At 41.8% G+C, this 16,680-nt stretch overlaps 2 protein-coding genes across 9 annotated transcripts in view; one reads left to right on the plus strand and one right to left on the minus strand.

Moving 5' to 3' along the window:
• The window catches only part of LOC119145881 (protein adenylyltransferase SelO-like), a 31,891-nt gene extending 23,532 nt beyond the window's left edge, over window positions 1-8,359 (plus strand). For 3 of the 8 annotated variants that reach the window (XM_037382645.1, XM_037382651.1, XM_037382650.1), the window contains 3 exons: window positions 1,721-1,800; window positions 2,133-2,237; window positions 3,300-4,652. In XM_037382645.1, coding sequence (XP_037238542.1) covers window positions 1,721-1,800; window positions 2,133-2,237; window positions 3,300-3,404 — 290 coding nt within the window. In that variant the 3' untranslated portion in view covers window positions 3,405-4,652. Of the gene's footprint in view, window positions 1-1,720; window positions 1,801-2,132; window positions 2,849-3,299; window positions 4,653-6,125; window positions 6,532-8,255 lie in introns of those variants that run through there. The other 5 variants (XR_005103554.1, XM_037382647.1, XM_037382648.1 and 2 more) reach the window with 5 other exon arrangements.
• LOC119145880 (amyloid beta precursor protein binding family B member 1 interacting protein) overlaps window positions 7,594-16,680 on the minus strand; it is a 67,170-nt gene continuing 58,083 nt past the window's right edge. The window contains exons 11-14 of the mRNA XM_037382644.1: window positions 16,578-16,676; window positions 15,451-15,568; window positions 11,420-11,517; window positions 7,594-9,113 (exon numbers count right to left, since the gene is read on the minus strand). Of these exons, the coding sequence (XP_037238541.1) occupies window positions 8,586-9,113; window positions 11,420-11,517; window positions 15,451-15,568; window positions 16,578-16,676 (843 nt within the window). The 3' untranslated portion in view covers window positions 7,594-8,585. The remainder of the gene's footprint in view (window positions 9,114-11,419; window positions 11,518-15,450; window positions 15,569-16,577; window positions 16,677-16,680) is intronic.

Below are 16,680 nucleotides of genomic sequence, written 5' to 3' on the forward strand. Positions count from 1 at the left end.
AAATAATCATGCAAGTATTGTTTCACTGATTACATAGCTTCAGTAAATTCTAGTTTGTTAGCTGGTTAAAGGGTGCTTTTTAGAAGCTGTGCTTATTAGAGAGAAGTCTGTTTGCTGCGCTAGGCATTAATTCTGTATGGAGAGCTATTAAATATGAATAAAAGTCCTGTGACTGTCTAACCACAGAACCTTAGGAGGAGCCAGTCATAGCTTCTCTCAATTGTCTTGGTAGCCAGCTAGGATAAACAAGTTATGTTTGCAAGCTGAAGGAGCAGTGCAAGAAGATGCAAGAACAGAATGAATTGGGAAATGGAAATAGATTAAGTTTAACCCTTTTATCAAAAATATTGTTTCTGATCTTCCCCCTGCTAATATAATATATTATTTGTAAATAAAATAATGCAACAACTAACTGAGTAGAGGGAAGTTTGGGATGCTGATTTTGATGAATACTCTGCTTTCTCTAATACCCCCGTTCAAATATGCTGTGAGGGTGTTTATAAGAATATTTTATAAAGCCTCATGGATTTTTTGAAAGAAACATATTAAATCAGCGCTTATTCATATAAAACCTACTGGGACATCAGTGGAAAGGGAAGGAACAGGTGAAGTTTGGGTATGTCCATAAATCACAGACTTTTGATTTCAAGTCCATGGCTGAAATGCCTCTGGTATCACTTATTAATCTCTTCATGTAATCGTAATCTACTGAATTCAGAAAATATGCAGACCAATGTCAAATTAAGACTTGGAACATTGTTGAAATTGATCTGTAACTTTGATTATTAATTAAAGGCAAAACCTCCTGAAGTAGAATCCTAGGCTTTAATTGTAGACCAAAAAATAATGAGTTGTGTTGACATTATCCACTAAAAACCTGGTAATAATAACATCCGTGAATGCTTATGAGAATTGTCCTTGGCATACAATTTGACAGAACTCCTTTTATGAGCTGTTAGTTGCTGTCCTGTAAGATACAGACAAGTTTCCTAATTCAGCAGTTTAATTTTCAGTGTCCCTGCGGTCTCCCTACTACTAACTGGACAGGATCAGCCTGGAACATGCCAGAGAAGCAGTATAGCTGTCCTGAGTGTTTCCAAAAAGATACAGCAGACAGTTGTGGAAAAAACTGGGGACACACCCCCGCCCCCCCCCAGTTAAAAGGAGAATTCAAAAAGCAGTTTCTACTGAATCTGAATGCAACATTAAAGGCTTTTCTGGCTGAACTTTTGATATACGATATAGAAGAAGGAACAGCTAGGTACATATACTTTAATTTATACCTTAATAATTCCTTTTTACATTAAGTAATATAATACTCATTTTTAGGATCTCCAGGAAGGTATTGACAACACTGAAATACACTTTCCAACAATGTAGCAGGAATCTTAGGTAAACTCGTCACGTTTGAAAAGCCTGCAGGTGTTCATAACTGGAAATCCTTTGTGTACAGGATAATCCTTGTGATGCCGTACACTACTCTGCGTTTTGTTTGGCACTTTGGCATTACTGATTGTGCAAGTTGAAAAAAAATCCTTTCAGCAGGATTTTTATATTTATATGAAATAAATAGATTTATTAATTCCTTTTCCTTCCTATGTGATTTTTTTTCTTGATCTGATAATTAAACCTTGAAGATTCCAATGATGTTTCAATGACTGTGTTTTCCTTTTGTTGAATATGTCTAATTAAATTTAACATTATTTGCTTTTGATTTCAGCTGTTAATCCTAGATACATACTTAGGAATTGGATGGCAGAATCAGCAGTGAAAAAAGCTAATCTGAATGATTTCTCAGAGGTAAAATTATTTTTCTTTTATGACATATTCATTAATAATTGGCACAATTGTTAATGAAACAGTTGTTGAATTTATACTTTGCACCTATACTACACTTTGGCCAACGCTGTACTGTCTAATAACAATTACTATTAAAAATATTAACAAAATTATTAACAGTATTAATTATAAATAATAGCAACAGTATTAATAGTAGTACTAATAACAGTAAGCAACTCATGTAGTAGTTTCTGGAGCCAGGAGGCTGCATAATAGGAAATGGAAAAAACTTCTCTTGTTTTCAGAAAAAAAAAAAAAAAGTATAAAACCCTACCCATTTAAATTGCTTCCAGGTTCATCTCCTACAGAAGACTTTACAACATCCCTTTCGGAGGCAGCAGGCTGCAGAGACAGCAGGCTACTCCCTGCGCCCCCCAGCTTGGGCTAAGGATCTTAAAGTAAGCTGTTCATCCTGAGAGAAATCTGAACAAACAAGAAAAACGATCAGGGTTGAAGCTCAGGTCTTCAAGTAGGATTAATGGATCAAGCAACAGGAACTTCTTTCCCTTATACTCTGTGGACTGGAATCTGCTGCTCCGCTAAGCAAGGCAAGGTCTTGACCAACTTTGTAAAGTCTAAAGATTAAAGAAATGGACCACTACGTATGATTGCATCAGCAAATTATACTGGCACTTGTAACTGCCCTTCATGTTCAGCTGTGCATTAATTTAAGTCCCAATATTTAATTCTGCCAAACTGTCACACTTAACCTGTCAGAATTCATGGCCGATCAGGTGGGTCTCAGTAACTTCTAATGGCTGTCAATTTAAAAGCTATCTAAGCTAGTTTTAATGATACAGTATTTTGACGAATGTTCTCCTTGCCATTACACATTGTTCCTATATAATTTTATTCTGAAGACACAGATGTTCTTAACTCCTTTGCAGAGCTGGAACAGCAGATCATCTTATACTTAGACCTTGTCATCTTTTCTCTTTTTGACTGTGTTTTGTCACATTAAACTGCCAACAAAGATGTAAACAAAATTCAATTAAATAGTGAGCAAAGATTTCTGTCTTGGGAGTGACTTGTCCAAAAGGAAACGTTGGTGTCTTTGCCAGTGCCAGGTGCCTATTGAGCCAGGCCCACTGCTCTCTGAGTGTATCTTTTGACAGTAGTAGAAAGATTGTTGGTGTGTGGATATAAAGCCTCAGGAAAGTTTCACTGCTGGGACATGATTTGAAGATGCACGTTATTGTGCCTGCAGGGTAAATGCAGCACCACTGCAGCTCGGGCACTGGTTTCCACTTAGATGAAAGGAAAGAACTCTAATTTATGTTGAACCAAACATCCACTAAGTTTCTTTCGTATGTGGGCCAAACGCAGCTGCCCGTACATCTTTACCTCATGGAATAATTGCATAAATAGAAAGCGTTTTTATACTGCTTTTTTCTTCAATGTGTTTTATGAATGTTAAATCCTATTAGTAGTAGTAGCGAGTGGACCTCTGCTTCACCCAGTTACAGGTGAAGAAAGCCTCCAGCGCCACGGTACAAAACCAGAACCTCCCAAACGGCAGCTGTTTTACAAGCGCTGGTAAGTTCTGCCCGCTGTGCTCATTGTGAGGCTTTTCTCAGGTCCTTGAAAAACATCCGAAAGAATGAAGCAAGCCCTGAAAACTGGTTTCACCTATTCCTCTGGCTGCAGAGAGTAGGTCAGCTAGTTCTCCAGGAGTTCATTCATGGACTCAGTCATGTCTTCTTTCCTTGATTTATATGAAAGTGAATCTCCATTATTTCCCCCCCCTAGTTTGACCGTGCAGTTTACATCGCCTGCTTTTTTACTAACTATTCTGAGCTCATAATAATCAGTACTGACTGTTAATGGTGATCAAACTGCCTTAGCACATTCTGCAAGGCTGAGAATTTGTTAGTTGTAACAGTGCTGAAACTTTTCTGTTCTGCGTGTCTCCCTCCAACAGAATATATGCCTGTTTCCCAGTTACTGTGAGACTGTCAATGGTAACTCATAAATAATAGTCCTGTCCTGTAGTTTTGCCACGTGATCCATTTAAGTTTCTACTTTTCCACCCTTAAAAGTGTCTGACAAAAAGTGCATGAAAAACACATGAAGAATACAGTTATCTCAACATTGCCTTTTAACTACGTTTTGTACAAGTAAAGAAATGAACCCAGATCATGCTCAGCATTTTGTACCACCTCCCTTTCCACTTCGAGGTTTTAATCATGATTTTTATTATGACAATGTAAGCATTAATACTGTGTTTCATGATATATTCTGTGAAATCCTTGGCTTCTACCTGCAGTTCTGGAGCCACCTCTTCTTTCACACAGCACTGATGCAGGAGCACATGGGGAATAAAAATATGGTGGCTGGTAATCAAACATGTTTATTTGTACTCTCATCCTCGTGTATTACAGGACAGTTATGAGGGGCAGCAGTGTTGATCCCCCACATGTGGACCTTTCTACAGGACTCTTAACTTTTCTAATCCTAAGGACTGATGGAAAAGTGGTTGCTTGAAGTAGGTCCTTCCAGTTCAGTGATGTAAGTGCCCAAAGAAGATGATGGCTGCTGAGACTGCTTCCATGTGAGGTATTGAGAAAGGTTAAAAATAATATGTTGCAATTTCAGATTTTTCCAGACTAAATTACTGTAATCTCTAGCAATGTACATACTACTGCTATCTACAGGAATAAGACAATTTTGTATGGCAATAAGGTAGATGGAGGTAGAAGGATTAATCTATATTTTTTACAAGCGCTTTGATTTAATCTTGGAAAGGAAGATCTTTTTGTATTTTGCAGCATTTATTTTGTACCAAATAAAGCCAGATAATTGTGTATCATTAAGGTGGTAGCTCTGCTCTTTGAATGGAGAATTTGAATACTTACATTTCAGAAATTCACTGCAGCCATGTACATACACAAAATAGTTGATAGAGGTCTAATCATCACAGCATTTTAATTGATTGCTGGAGTTTTCTGTAGGCTTTGATTGTTTTTGTTTCAAAGAAAGCTCAACTTTTGTGTAAGATTAAGTGCGTGCGTTGTGATTGACTGCAGATGTAAAATGTATAACATTGAGTTTATTGTGCTGTAACAAAAGAGAAGGGAGGAAACAGGGCAGGAGGCTGAGTGTTGTGGTGAGAAGAGTGAATGCTAGGAAAGCTGTGTAGAAGTCTTAGTGCTTTGTGAATTCAGCAAAACTAGCTTATTGTGCAACATTTTTCTAAGGACGTGTTCTGCTTTATTTTGATGCTGGGTGTGTATTTTATTTAAAGTTTGATTTAAAAATACGGGGATAGCAGACAGCTGTTGTTACCCAAGCGTGTTGAAGATGTGCACTCCTAATACCTTGATACCTTGTCAGAAAATGACACCCAGCTCTGCAGCATTTAGTCATTTTGCATAATACTTACCTCGGTTACATATGGAAAGAAGTTGGGAAACAATCCTTTTTTTTTTTTTTTTTTTTTTTTTTAACCCCTAGGTTTTAAACCTCCTACTTCTAGCTAGTTAGTGTTTTTTCTCCTGCATTTCCAACTAAAGCTTGTATTAAGTTTATGAGCCTTGCACTAACCTCAAGATCATTTCTCAGTTTGGCTGTTTGGAGATGATGCGATACTATTTGAATGTTCTAGTGTGCCAGTTCAAAACCTCTAGGTAACATTTGTGTTTGTTACTGGTGAACATAGTTCCCTTGGTGAGAGCTTTTTGCTCAACTGAGTGAGAGCAATGGGCTCTGTCTATACTGGAAAGTCAGAGGGCCAGGAACCAGCCCCTTGGCCCATGAACTGGTACCCTGACTGGCCAGATCCACACCACAGGGCATCTCTGTGGGGGGGGGTGAAACCTGCTTTAGACTTTTCCATGTTGTCTTCTGGGAATGGTGCCTGGCTTCAGCAGTTCCTTAAATTGCTCCTGGGACTGTGCTTGGGCCCACTTTGGCAGTACGGGTGAGCACTAGGTCAGCCTCAAGCTTCCATCCTCATCCTCGTTTAGCAGTAGAGGCACAGATGTACAAGCAATAGCATCTTGCCAGCAATATTAGCTCCTCGACCATAGACTGCAGAGCCTCCTCTGGTTACCAGCAGTTATAAGACATCCCCCCCATCCCCATGTCTCTGATGTGAGTGTTACTTTTCCAATGCTCACACTGCTGGCAAACCAAAGAAAGGAAGGAGGAAACGGACAGTGGCTGCCCCATGGCTATGCCTGAGTAACTCTGGGGATGGGCACAATTACAGCAGGAAAAAAATTGGCCTCAGCTTGTCTCAACTGAAAAAAGATTAAGTTGCAGGATGACACATAAACTTTTTTTAGCAACTCGGTCTGGCACTTCCCCGGCTGAAGCATCCCTGCTCTGAAACACCGTCTGTGCATCCCCAAGTTCCTCTTGTGTCTATGGCCACCCTCTGCGCTGGCTCCTTCCAGGAGCCTGTCCTTTCAGTCCTGCTGCCTTGACCAGGTACTACCCCCTCCTCCTAGTGCCGAGATGGGCACGTGCTGCCTTGCATTGCTCCGACTTGCCAGGGGTCTGGGTCCCCGACACGGCGTGCTCGTGGTTTGTGCTTTGTCAGAGTCCTGCTCCTTGTTTTTGCGGCCACTGAAACGTGCAAACGTAGTAGGGACCATCTGAAGAAAAGCAAGATGGGCCAGCCAGCACTGCTGTCTGTACTCGGATTAAAGGATGGCTCTTTGTGCTCCAAATTTGTGGAAATTGAAGAAGGTAAGGGTCTGCAACTCTTAAGTGAAGCAGGGCTGTCACAGCCAGCCATCACCTCTGTTAGCCTTGCACTTTTGGGCTCTACCAGTGCTTTAATTGATGTGCAGAGACTGCCAGGCACCTGGGGCTCAAGGCCAGGCCTCGGTAGCCTGATATACCCGCATGACTTTGGAGGGCCAAAAAAGCCGCCTCCTTCTTCCAGACTGGTCAAATAATTCAACTAAACCAAAGCCCCCACCGGGGAGTGGGGTCAACACAGGAATGCGTGGTGTGACATACTGGTGTGGGGGTGGGCAGGGGGTGGCCTCATTAAAACCCTAGCGTCGACAGAATCTTAATGCTCCTCGTATACATTCAAACTGTGGCCCCTGCAGGCAATGCCTGATCTCTCTGCCACCTGCACGGATACCTATCTCACTCTTAGCATCTCACACATACAATCGTGCAAAATCTTGTAATTAAAATGCTTTTACATTTTTTTTCAAGTTCATAACCAGGGAGGAATATTAACCACAACTGCCTTTGCCCACATACAGAGACATATATTGGTCTGCCTCAAGCAGCCACTTCTACCACCAGAGGTGACATGGCTGTGGGATTTACCACATCATTTCAGTGGCAGGAAGAAATGCATGTGGTTCATAACAGCATTAGTTTTCAGCTTTTTTTTTTTTTTTTTTTTAAAAAAAGCGATTTCAAAACCAAAGGCATTTTATAAAGACATGGTTATAACTTTCATAGGCTGCTACGCAGGTATGTGGGTACAGACAAACCTTAAGCCAAAAATAAGACTAGAGATGATCCAAAACTTTCCCAGGCTGTGGTGCTGCCACCAGGTCATCATTCCCTTGCCTGCCACTACTTCTGGATGTAGGACCCTGAAAAACAGCAGTGCTTTCGTCCCCTGCTCTGTCAGCTGCTTTGATGTATTGACTCAGACCGCACGTTTTACTTTTTATGCCTTTTGTATTGCAAAATACAGAAATACATTATTTGTGATACCTTAGAAGATCATGTGCATAGAAGAGGCAAAGACTGGAAGAAATAAAAACAAAGGCTAGAAGGTATAGGCAAAAACTCTTTAAAATATTTAAAGTACCAATTGCAGTAAAATGGTGGCTGTTCATTAACCATGACACTTTGTGCAGATAGAAAATGGAAGCTATTTTTATTTGAGAACTAATAATCAATGCTGCCTAAATGAACAACAGAATTAAAATGGGAGAACAAATGAAAAAAATGTAGGAGGAGACATTTGTATCAGGTACAAGATAATTACATGGGCTTTTAGAAGACAGACTATTTCTAGGTACAGTTTGAAGACTGATATTAACCAACAGGAAAAAAAATATCCCTACTTACCAAGGGAAGCATACAATATTTCAAAATAAAAAAAAATTCTTTGTCTAAGATTAACCAAATAAATGAGATTTAAAGGCAGCAACTGTGTGTGCTGACAGGCATGACTGGAGTTGCGTATGGAAGCAGGTGTATAACATTTGGGTGACACTGTCTGGAAATGGCCCTGGGCCTGCCTTGCATCTCAGAATAATCTAGCTGAGGTTTTACTTTTTAAAACAAACTATTTTTGAAAAAAACTGGGGTCTTTTTATAAAAAACCCCACCGCTGGGGGTTTTCTGATAAAGAACCTTTAAGGGGAATTCCGTGAAAAATCTTCCCAGTTCTCAAAATTCACATGAGAACATTGTTGTACTCTTTCCTTCAGCTCCAGTCCTACCAGAGAGGCAGCCACGCGAGATGCATTTCACTCAACGGCTGGCTCCGAGTGCTGCTCCACCATCCCTGGCTGTCCTGATGGAGCGAAGCAAGACTCGGCCTCGGCCTGATGCTGGAACGGTAGTTAACGGTGGTGGGGCAGGGTAGGAAGGAGCCGGTTACAGGGACAAAGTGGGGGAGAGGGGGCACCCCACCTTACTTCCTGAGACCCCCAGGAGGAACTTTCAGAGAATTCCCCCTGTAGGAGCCTGATCCAGCAAAACCATCCGTGATACCTTACAAAACCGGCTGTGGCTTGAAGTCCACTTAATCCCAGGGCTCAGGAGCTGCTGCCCCTTTTCTTCTCAAGGGCTTTCATTAGGTCAGACATGAAATCTGCTTGCCTGCCTCCACCCCCAAATGGAGGTGGCCCAGCTGGCCGTGGCTCTCCCGCTTGTCCTGTGTGTTCTAGCCTTTTTGGAGGAAGTGGCACAGGTTTCTTTGTTGGAGGTGGTGGCTTATTAGAGACAGGTGGAGGTGGAGGGGGTAATGGCAGGTCTCCGTTACTGCTGCTGGAGGCTGGTGGTGGTGGAGGCACAAAATCAGGAGGAGGTTCACAGAAATCAGACGGTGGTGGTGGAAAATCAATCTTCAGTGTAGGTGGTGGTGCCGGAAAGCTGTCTGGATCTGTTAGGAAAATGCCGCTGTCTCGTTTGACTTTGGAGGGTAGAACTGGTGAAGCAGAAATAGCAGATGACCGCCTTTCAGGTGGAGGAGGAGGCTGCAGTGAGTTCCTCTTACTCTGGTATTTCTGTGGCCTCAACAGTGCCTGTGCCAGGCCAGGGGCACCGACGTTATTTGACTTAACCTGTAATAAGCAGAAGAATAAAAGGACAAGGCCCAGTCAGTGCACGTGTAAACTAAAGCCACTGCCTAAGAACAGTGAAAAGATGTGAAAATACATGAGAAGAGTGCAGCAGACAGACAGCAAGATGAAGTAGAGTACGTTTTGCCTCAAGAGTGCAAATAGTATTTAGTTTTCTTTCTGGAGCTGCCCACAGAGCTTTGACCATTTAAACCTCCCTGTTGACAGTATTCATAGTGCTTCTTTGAGTGCTGTCCTCAGAAAATGGGTGCTTTTAAAATTTCAAAGAACTGCAGTTAGTAAGACATAGAAAGATACTTTCTTGATGTTCTACCTTGCTGTTCATTCCCTAAGGACATGAAGACTGAAAAAACCCCAATCTGCGCTGTGTTTTTACATCCAAAAATACAGAGCAAGATTTGAGAACATAAAAAGCAGATGTAGTTTTGGCTCTTGTCCGCAGTATCTCTCATTCTAGTCACCTATCTGCCAGAGTCACTAGACACAACAGCAGTGAAACGGGAAGAAGGTGGAGACATTTGGGAATTTAAAGTTTGTGTGTCTGCTTTCCCTGGCCCCAGCACTCTGCTGTATGTTCTGATAGGCATTCACCTGCAGGGTAGTGCACTGGGCCCTCCCCGTACGTGAGGGAGAACACTGCAAAGTGAGGCACTTGGGAAAGCTGTTGGTCACGATTCTGTGCAGTGCACAGGAGGGCAAAGATACGCCACTGGTGACCTGGCAAGGGCCACTGATAAGCCTGGGGAAGGGTCTTCTGGCTGCTGGGCAAGGCACGTGCACACACCACCTCCACTTTCCAGTCAACAGTACGACAAGCCACTGAGTTCTAGTTGTGTTTGCAAGCTCACAAGACATTCAAACCCTCTAACAACTTTTTTTGACGGAAAAATGAGTCAGAGCATCCATCATGCAAGTTCAGAAAAACTTGTATGATAGCAGTTCATTATGGAGGTGTCTGACAAAATTTTAGGTGGCTTTTCTTTTCAATTGTGTTTGCTAGTTGACACTATGGTAAGTAAAGCCCATTTGGTGATATCTGAATATAATTTGTGCTGCTTCCCACCCCCCCCGCCCCAGACAGCAAGGTAGCAACTGGTAGCTGTTGACAGTTATTATACAAACATGCTGTCTATTCTTGTAAACGTGTGAAGTCTACTGTCCTGAAAACAAACATTTGTAATACATTCATTTCTAGTTATGCTAACTTATCAGTTTAAGCTAGCTGGATCTAACGCTCCAACTGTAGCACAGTGCCCCCTTAAAGACTTCAGCCTGCTCCTTTGGTCCCAGGCTTGCAGGAGCTGTGAGCTGAAGAAGGTGACATGTTTGCATCCGCTAGAGAGAAGCGCTCTGCAACCCTGCAGTCAGCAGTGCTGATTCTGGCATTAGCCAAGTATAACATGCACGCCTGGCGCTCCCTGCCTACAAAGATGGAAGTAAACAAGACACAGGAGGAGAGAACCACTGGCTGAGTTCTGAGAATGTGATCTGTTCCAGAGGAAGTGAGGTTCAGAACAGAGAACAGACCTCTTTAAAGGAGGAACTCAAAGACAGAAACAAGAAGTAGAGGACACGTAATGCAGGTGACAAAAAACCCTAGGAATTTCCTTTCACTTGTCCTGTGCACTTCATGCATGACGGAGGGGTTGAAGGATGAACTGCAAACAAATGCAGGTTGGGTTTTTTTCTGTAGGATGTTTTTGAAGTCCTCATACAGCACCCTACTGATATTTTTACAGCCAGAGGTGGTGCAAGTAGACAAAATTTGGAGCTTGACCAAGGAATGCACTTAGAGACTAACGAAAACATGTCATGTTTTCCCTTACTTCTTCACACTTTCTCCTTTCTTACACATTCATCTTTAGCTGCACAGTGTTTCCTCTGAAAACACTACTGTATCCTTCGTGCTACTAAGGCAAGACCTGTTCTCTGGCAGAGACAGAAAATGGCACCTTCCGGCACAGACTCTTTTAGGCTGTCCCAGTAGACACGTTCCTGTTCCTGCATCCCGAACTCACAGCCATTTGTTCTGAGGAATGAAAGCGGTAGACGGGTGTGCCTTCCCCTCCCATCAGCGGCTCGTGCTCCTGTGCAATGGGCACACTGTCTGCAGCGTGTAAAGCATGAGGAGGGACAGCAAGGAACCAGCCACTTTGCCTGGGAGCCAAATCCTTGTCACAACAATACACGTGCACTTTGAGAGGGGAAGACAGTGGGTGAAGAAAGACAAAGTTGAAGACCTTTGTCACAGGTGACATTTAACTAGTGCACTGCTAGTAACTGCTCACCTGTACCTCTGATGTATCCACTTTCTTCTGAGTCTCTGGAAATTCTGCACTGGAATGACAAACAATTTGGGGAATCTGTCCATTTGACTGAACAGCACCTGTGACAAGGTAAGAAGATAAGGGAAGAGAGTGTTACAATTTTGTGATATTAACCAGATCAAGGAATAGCAAACTAAGAAAAAGGCTATAAAAATGTCTTTACAACTTCCACCAAGGAACCTCTCAATATGGGGTTTTTTGTACTTAATTCAGTAAAATCCATAAGGATGTCTGTTTTCTACTTCAGGCTTATTTTTTGCCTTTTCATATTCAGTTCATTACCTGAGGAAAATAAACAAGATACCTTAACATTAAAACTAATAGCTGTCCACATGCCTCCGTGGTTGCAGCTGACAATCCCACCGGCAGCACAAGTGGCAGAATTATGAAGACGTATGACAGAAATTATCAGAGCATGTAAAGGTGTTGACAAATGAAGGACTTCTGACTATTGTAAATGGTGATTACAGAAGGGGACCGTTAAGGCTGGCACAGAAATAGAGCAGGGGAGCTGGCTTTGGAAGGGAAGCTAAGCAGAAATCAAGGTGGTATAGGGAAGCCCACCCTCGGTCCTTCTGTTGTTTAAATTCCTGTCTTTCATAACAGCATTTTGAAGTTTGTAGTGTGCTGTAGTATTATTCTCAGTTTTTAGTGCTTTTTTTTTTCTCTTTACTTTAGGCTAAAGATTAAAAGTGCCATAGTTTCATATCAGTAACAGTCATGCGAGCTGAAGGTTTGAAGTCCTACAGAGGGGCTGATCCATTTTCTTTAGCATATGACCTAACAGCTCTGAAAATTCTCCCAGACCTGGAATCATGGACGATTTTTGAACCTCACTGTATTCTCAGATTAGCTGGCTAAGTTAAAGGTCTGCAAAACATCTGCCCACCATTACTGTGTTTGTAAAGGATATGCATAAATAACCCAGTACTGTCGCATGGAGTAAGTGAATGTGAGACCAAAGGACAAATTTGTAGGTTTAATTATGAAAAAATCCCCAGCCCCTGTGTAGTCTCATAAAGATTAAACAAACTCTCCAGTTTAATCTAGGATTTCTGGAAGCTGCACATGTCAAAGCAGTAGATAGTGTTTGGTGCCTAGATACATGCATTTGTAACCCTTAATGACTGCCTTAGCTCTATTATAGTTTACAGTTCTGAGATTCAATAAAGTTGCACTCATGGATGCTAGCGAACCCTTAGCTGTCTACAATCCAAGTCTAAGCACAACAGTGGTTTTAATCTTAACATGTACTTTTCTGATAGCAAAAAGATTCCATGACTATGAAAAGAAATAGAATAAATTATTTCTGTTGCCGTGCTGGCAAATCACACAACTGACAGAGAAATAACGAACTCCGCAGTGTACTGAACTGACTAGGGCTCTTTAGGCTTCGAGGGACGACAGAAGATGGCCTAAAGTCCTTGTGTTTTATGCCTGTGCCTGCACGTTGTTCAGCATATTTAATCCAAAGGACCATTTTGATCACTCAAACTACAGTCTGTGTTTGTTGAAGGACTAACATGGAAGTCAATAAAGAGGTAAAACCAGTCTCGTGGCTGTAAAGTGCTCAGCAGAGAGACATGCAAGTCCCTGGGTTCTGTGACCATGCCCTCGAGCAGATCAGGTTCCTCTCTCTCCTCAGTTTGTCTGCTGCCCATAGCAGAGCAGGAGCTTGGGCTGCACACACTGCCCTCAGTCACGCTGAGATTTGACTAGATCAAAGAGAGCAGAGAGATCCACTCCAGATAGTGCAAAGCATAGTGTTCTACTTGGCACATATGATATACCAGAAAGTTGGGACATGGCTAAATAGTAATCTGTTTCTTTTTCTGTTCATGGGTCTCATACACTATGCAAGACTTGAACGCAGTATTTGATGCATCATCTCCTGCCACATACCTACCCATATGCTATACACAAAGTCAGCCAGGTAAAGGACCTCCAGTCAATCCAATATGTGAGTTCATCCATTCTATTCTCAAGATTTATTTTTAATTTAAATGTTATAATATTCTTTGCAAGTCAATTTCTCCAAAATTTTATGAATTTATATTTGTTTTAAGCAGGAAAAAAAGTAATCCAAATATAATGCAAAATATATATGCCCAAAATATATAATACAAAATATTAAGCCTTGTTGTGATATGGAACATCTGAATAAAGCAACATCCTTCATCTTTCAAACATCATGATACAGTGCTGGCACACAACACACATTGGTTTTTTAGTGTTCAAAGACACAGACAGTAAGGCAGAGAGGCAAACAATATTATTTTGCTCGAGCCGCGCTTGGCACTTGGGACACTTCAGAACCACAGCCTGACTATGCAGTTTGGGGTATACACGAACACACAAATGCTGGCTACAGCAGCCTGACCAGGGAATACAGGCTACATGAGATGCGAGAACAGAAATTCCACCTGCCCTCCTAAGCATTGCTTTCGGCTGCTGCTGAAGTTAATAGAGTACAGCCCCCCGCCAAGCTCACACAGCACTGTAGTTTTCTATGGCAGATTTTAGCCTATGTTGAAATCAGCCCATACCAATGGCTATACAGCCATCTGAAAACAGAACAGAAGGAAACATGCTTTGTTCCCTTTCCAAAACATGAGCCAACAGCTGCTCACAGTCAGGCAGTCCAGGTTATGCAGTGTTATAGTCGGGCCCCAGGTTTTATATAGGGCTGTAAGATTGCAAGAATCGGTGACTTCCCTCAATTAAAACGCTAATGATGCTTCAGATATATTTCTACAGAGACAACATACACGACTAAAACTGTCCCAGGTTACTTGACCATTAAATGGGATCCATTAGTTAAGATTAGCAGTATATTTTGTGATCAAATGCAGCGTTCCTGGATTCCAGTCGGGAGCTGAAGTTATACAGATGTGTACATACTTTTTAAGGCCTCGATCCTGCCCATATCCAATATAGACTGCAACACCAGCATGGAGCCCCACTGGCCAGCCACCTCTCTACTGCCATCAGTACCAGAACACAAAATGCTCCACGACTGTCCTATCCACCCTTGCTCAAATATCCCCACCCACAGCCGTCAGAAAATCCCCTGATCCCGAAACAGTCTGTTACTGGGTCTCCCCACCCTAAATGTGCACGTATTACCATGACTTGACTCCAAGAAATAATAGAAAACACCCCATCTTCTCATACCTACTGAGAAAAGGCAAACTGAAGCCTTGGAAAGAAGTTTGGAGGACTGCGAGTTGTCTACATGAGAAGTCAGAATATTAACTGCCAACGCTGATTTTGACTTTGCGTGTCTTATGACAGTAAGTACTTTGCAGTACTTGGCCAGCATGGCCTTCCTAATAAATATTGCATATCTTAAGCATGTAAACTAAAAACATTCATGCACTAGTATCATGCGCTGTTGTATCTGAATGATGATAAAATCGGTAACAGCAGTGTGATGAAGCTACTGGAAAAGTAAAGTTAGAAAATAACCCAATCCTTTCTCACTCTGCATCCTTCTCCTAACATCCACATTGTTATCATGCAAATAAGTGAAAGGCTAGGAAAGAGAGTGGCTCACCCTATAATAATCTCTTTCTGAAATGATCATTCTCAGAATATCCCACTCATCCCTTTTACTCATTGGAGGAAAAGCTCCGATACAGCCAGTGTAGAGATGGGCAAACAGAAAACTTCAAGACATGGACCATCAGTCTGTAAAATGTAGAGGGAGGATAAAGGATTTGTATTCAGATGCCAACAGAAAAACACCTTATTAAATTATTCGGATTTAAGCAGACCTTTTGTGGGCTGTCCTTGTATTCTTCAAGTTCTAACTTCAAAGTGAGAGCTTTGCTGCCAGCTTAGTTAAGGATCAGAGCTACACTGGGCTGTCTAGAACAACGTATTTTCTTGCTTAGTCAATGGGATAGTTTTCTGAATAAAGACTGTGCAACACCGATGATGACAGAAGAGGAAAATAAATGTGATTTCAACTGCTGTGACAGCATTCATACCTGCTGATAAGGATCCTACAGGGGCAGCTGGTTCCACCATTCCTTGATTTGCCCACCGAGAGGACAAGCCAGCCTTCTTCACTGCACATTTGTAATTATCATATAGTGTCTTGCCATACTGCAAAACAATCAAAACAATACAACAAGCATGGTGTTAAGGTTTGCACAGGCCAAGAATTCATTTTGCTTTCAGACATATTTTCTGCCTCCATTCCTTCCTACCCTGTTTTGTTGAAAAGTAGCTTTCTACAAGCAGTGTGCCTATTTCCGTATAGGGCCAGCTGGAAAGCACCTGTGTAACAGCACAATAAAACATGAATCCCTGTGACCAAACACAGTCCTACTGATACCACTCTCACATTTTATGTTCATTCCAGTATCTGTAAACATCTTGAAACTTGTCTTCAAAACCAACTGTTCTCAGTATCTTTTCCAATGCCTTCCAAGTATTACATTTTCAGACTGGAGACTTGGGACGCAGTTCTGGGCTCTAGTGCAAACAGCTGTGTCAGTGTAAGACACAAAATAATTTGATGTTCGACCCATACCTTTGTTGGATGTCACCCTGCCGCAGAACTGGCAGAAAAGAATATATACCTAAAAGGAGCAGGTCTGGCAGTATACTGGGCTATGTATAAATCCGTCTCCCTTAATGTTTTGTGCACAAAATAGGCTGTGAATTAGAATCACAGAATCATGGAATTGTTTAGGTTGGAAAAGACCATTAAGATCATCAAGTCCAACCGTTCTGAAAGGGTTACACAGAACTGTCTGAAAAAGGTCACAGCTGTCCTGACCAGAGCTTGCACATCTTAAGTCACAGCGTATTATCAGCCACAGTGTATTATTATCGTGCCAGGTAACTGTGGAGCAAGTTTTATGAGTACATGAGCTTTATAGCTACAGAATTCACCCCTGTGTTAATGAGAAAAACATACTGATAACTAGGGTACAGAAACATTGAGCAAATCCACCCTGGTCATGCCCTTCTGCTCTTTCTACAGTAAAATTAGCATGAATGTCCATTCTTGTCACAATATTTCCAGCTGAGATGATGACAGTCAGTAACCTGAGGAAGGCAGGATTCTACAGAAAACACGTTTAACAAAATTTTCTTTTAATCTCACCTTGGCAATTCTTATTCCTGTCACCCACTGATGAAGGGTTGCTTGATCATCGCAGCATAAGTACTTGATATATTGTGACTCCTTTTGAATTTGGGGGTGCTGG

The sequence above is a fragment of the Falco rusticolus genome, chromosome 4 (assembly GCF_015220075.1).
Source record: "Falco rusticolus isolate bFalRus1 chromosome 4, bFalRus1.pri, whole genome shotgun sequence".
Classification (NCBI taxonomy): Eukaryota; Metazoa; Chordata; class Aves; order Falconiformes; family Falconidae; genus Falco; species Falco rusticolus.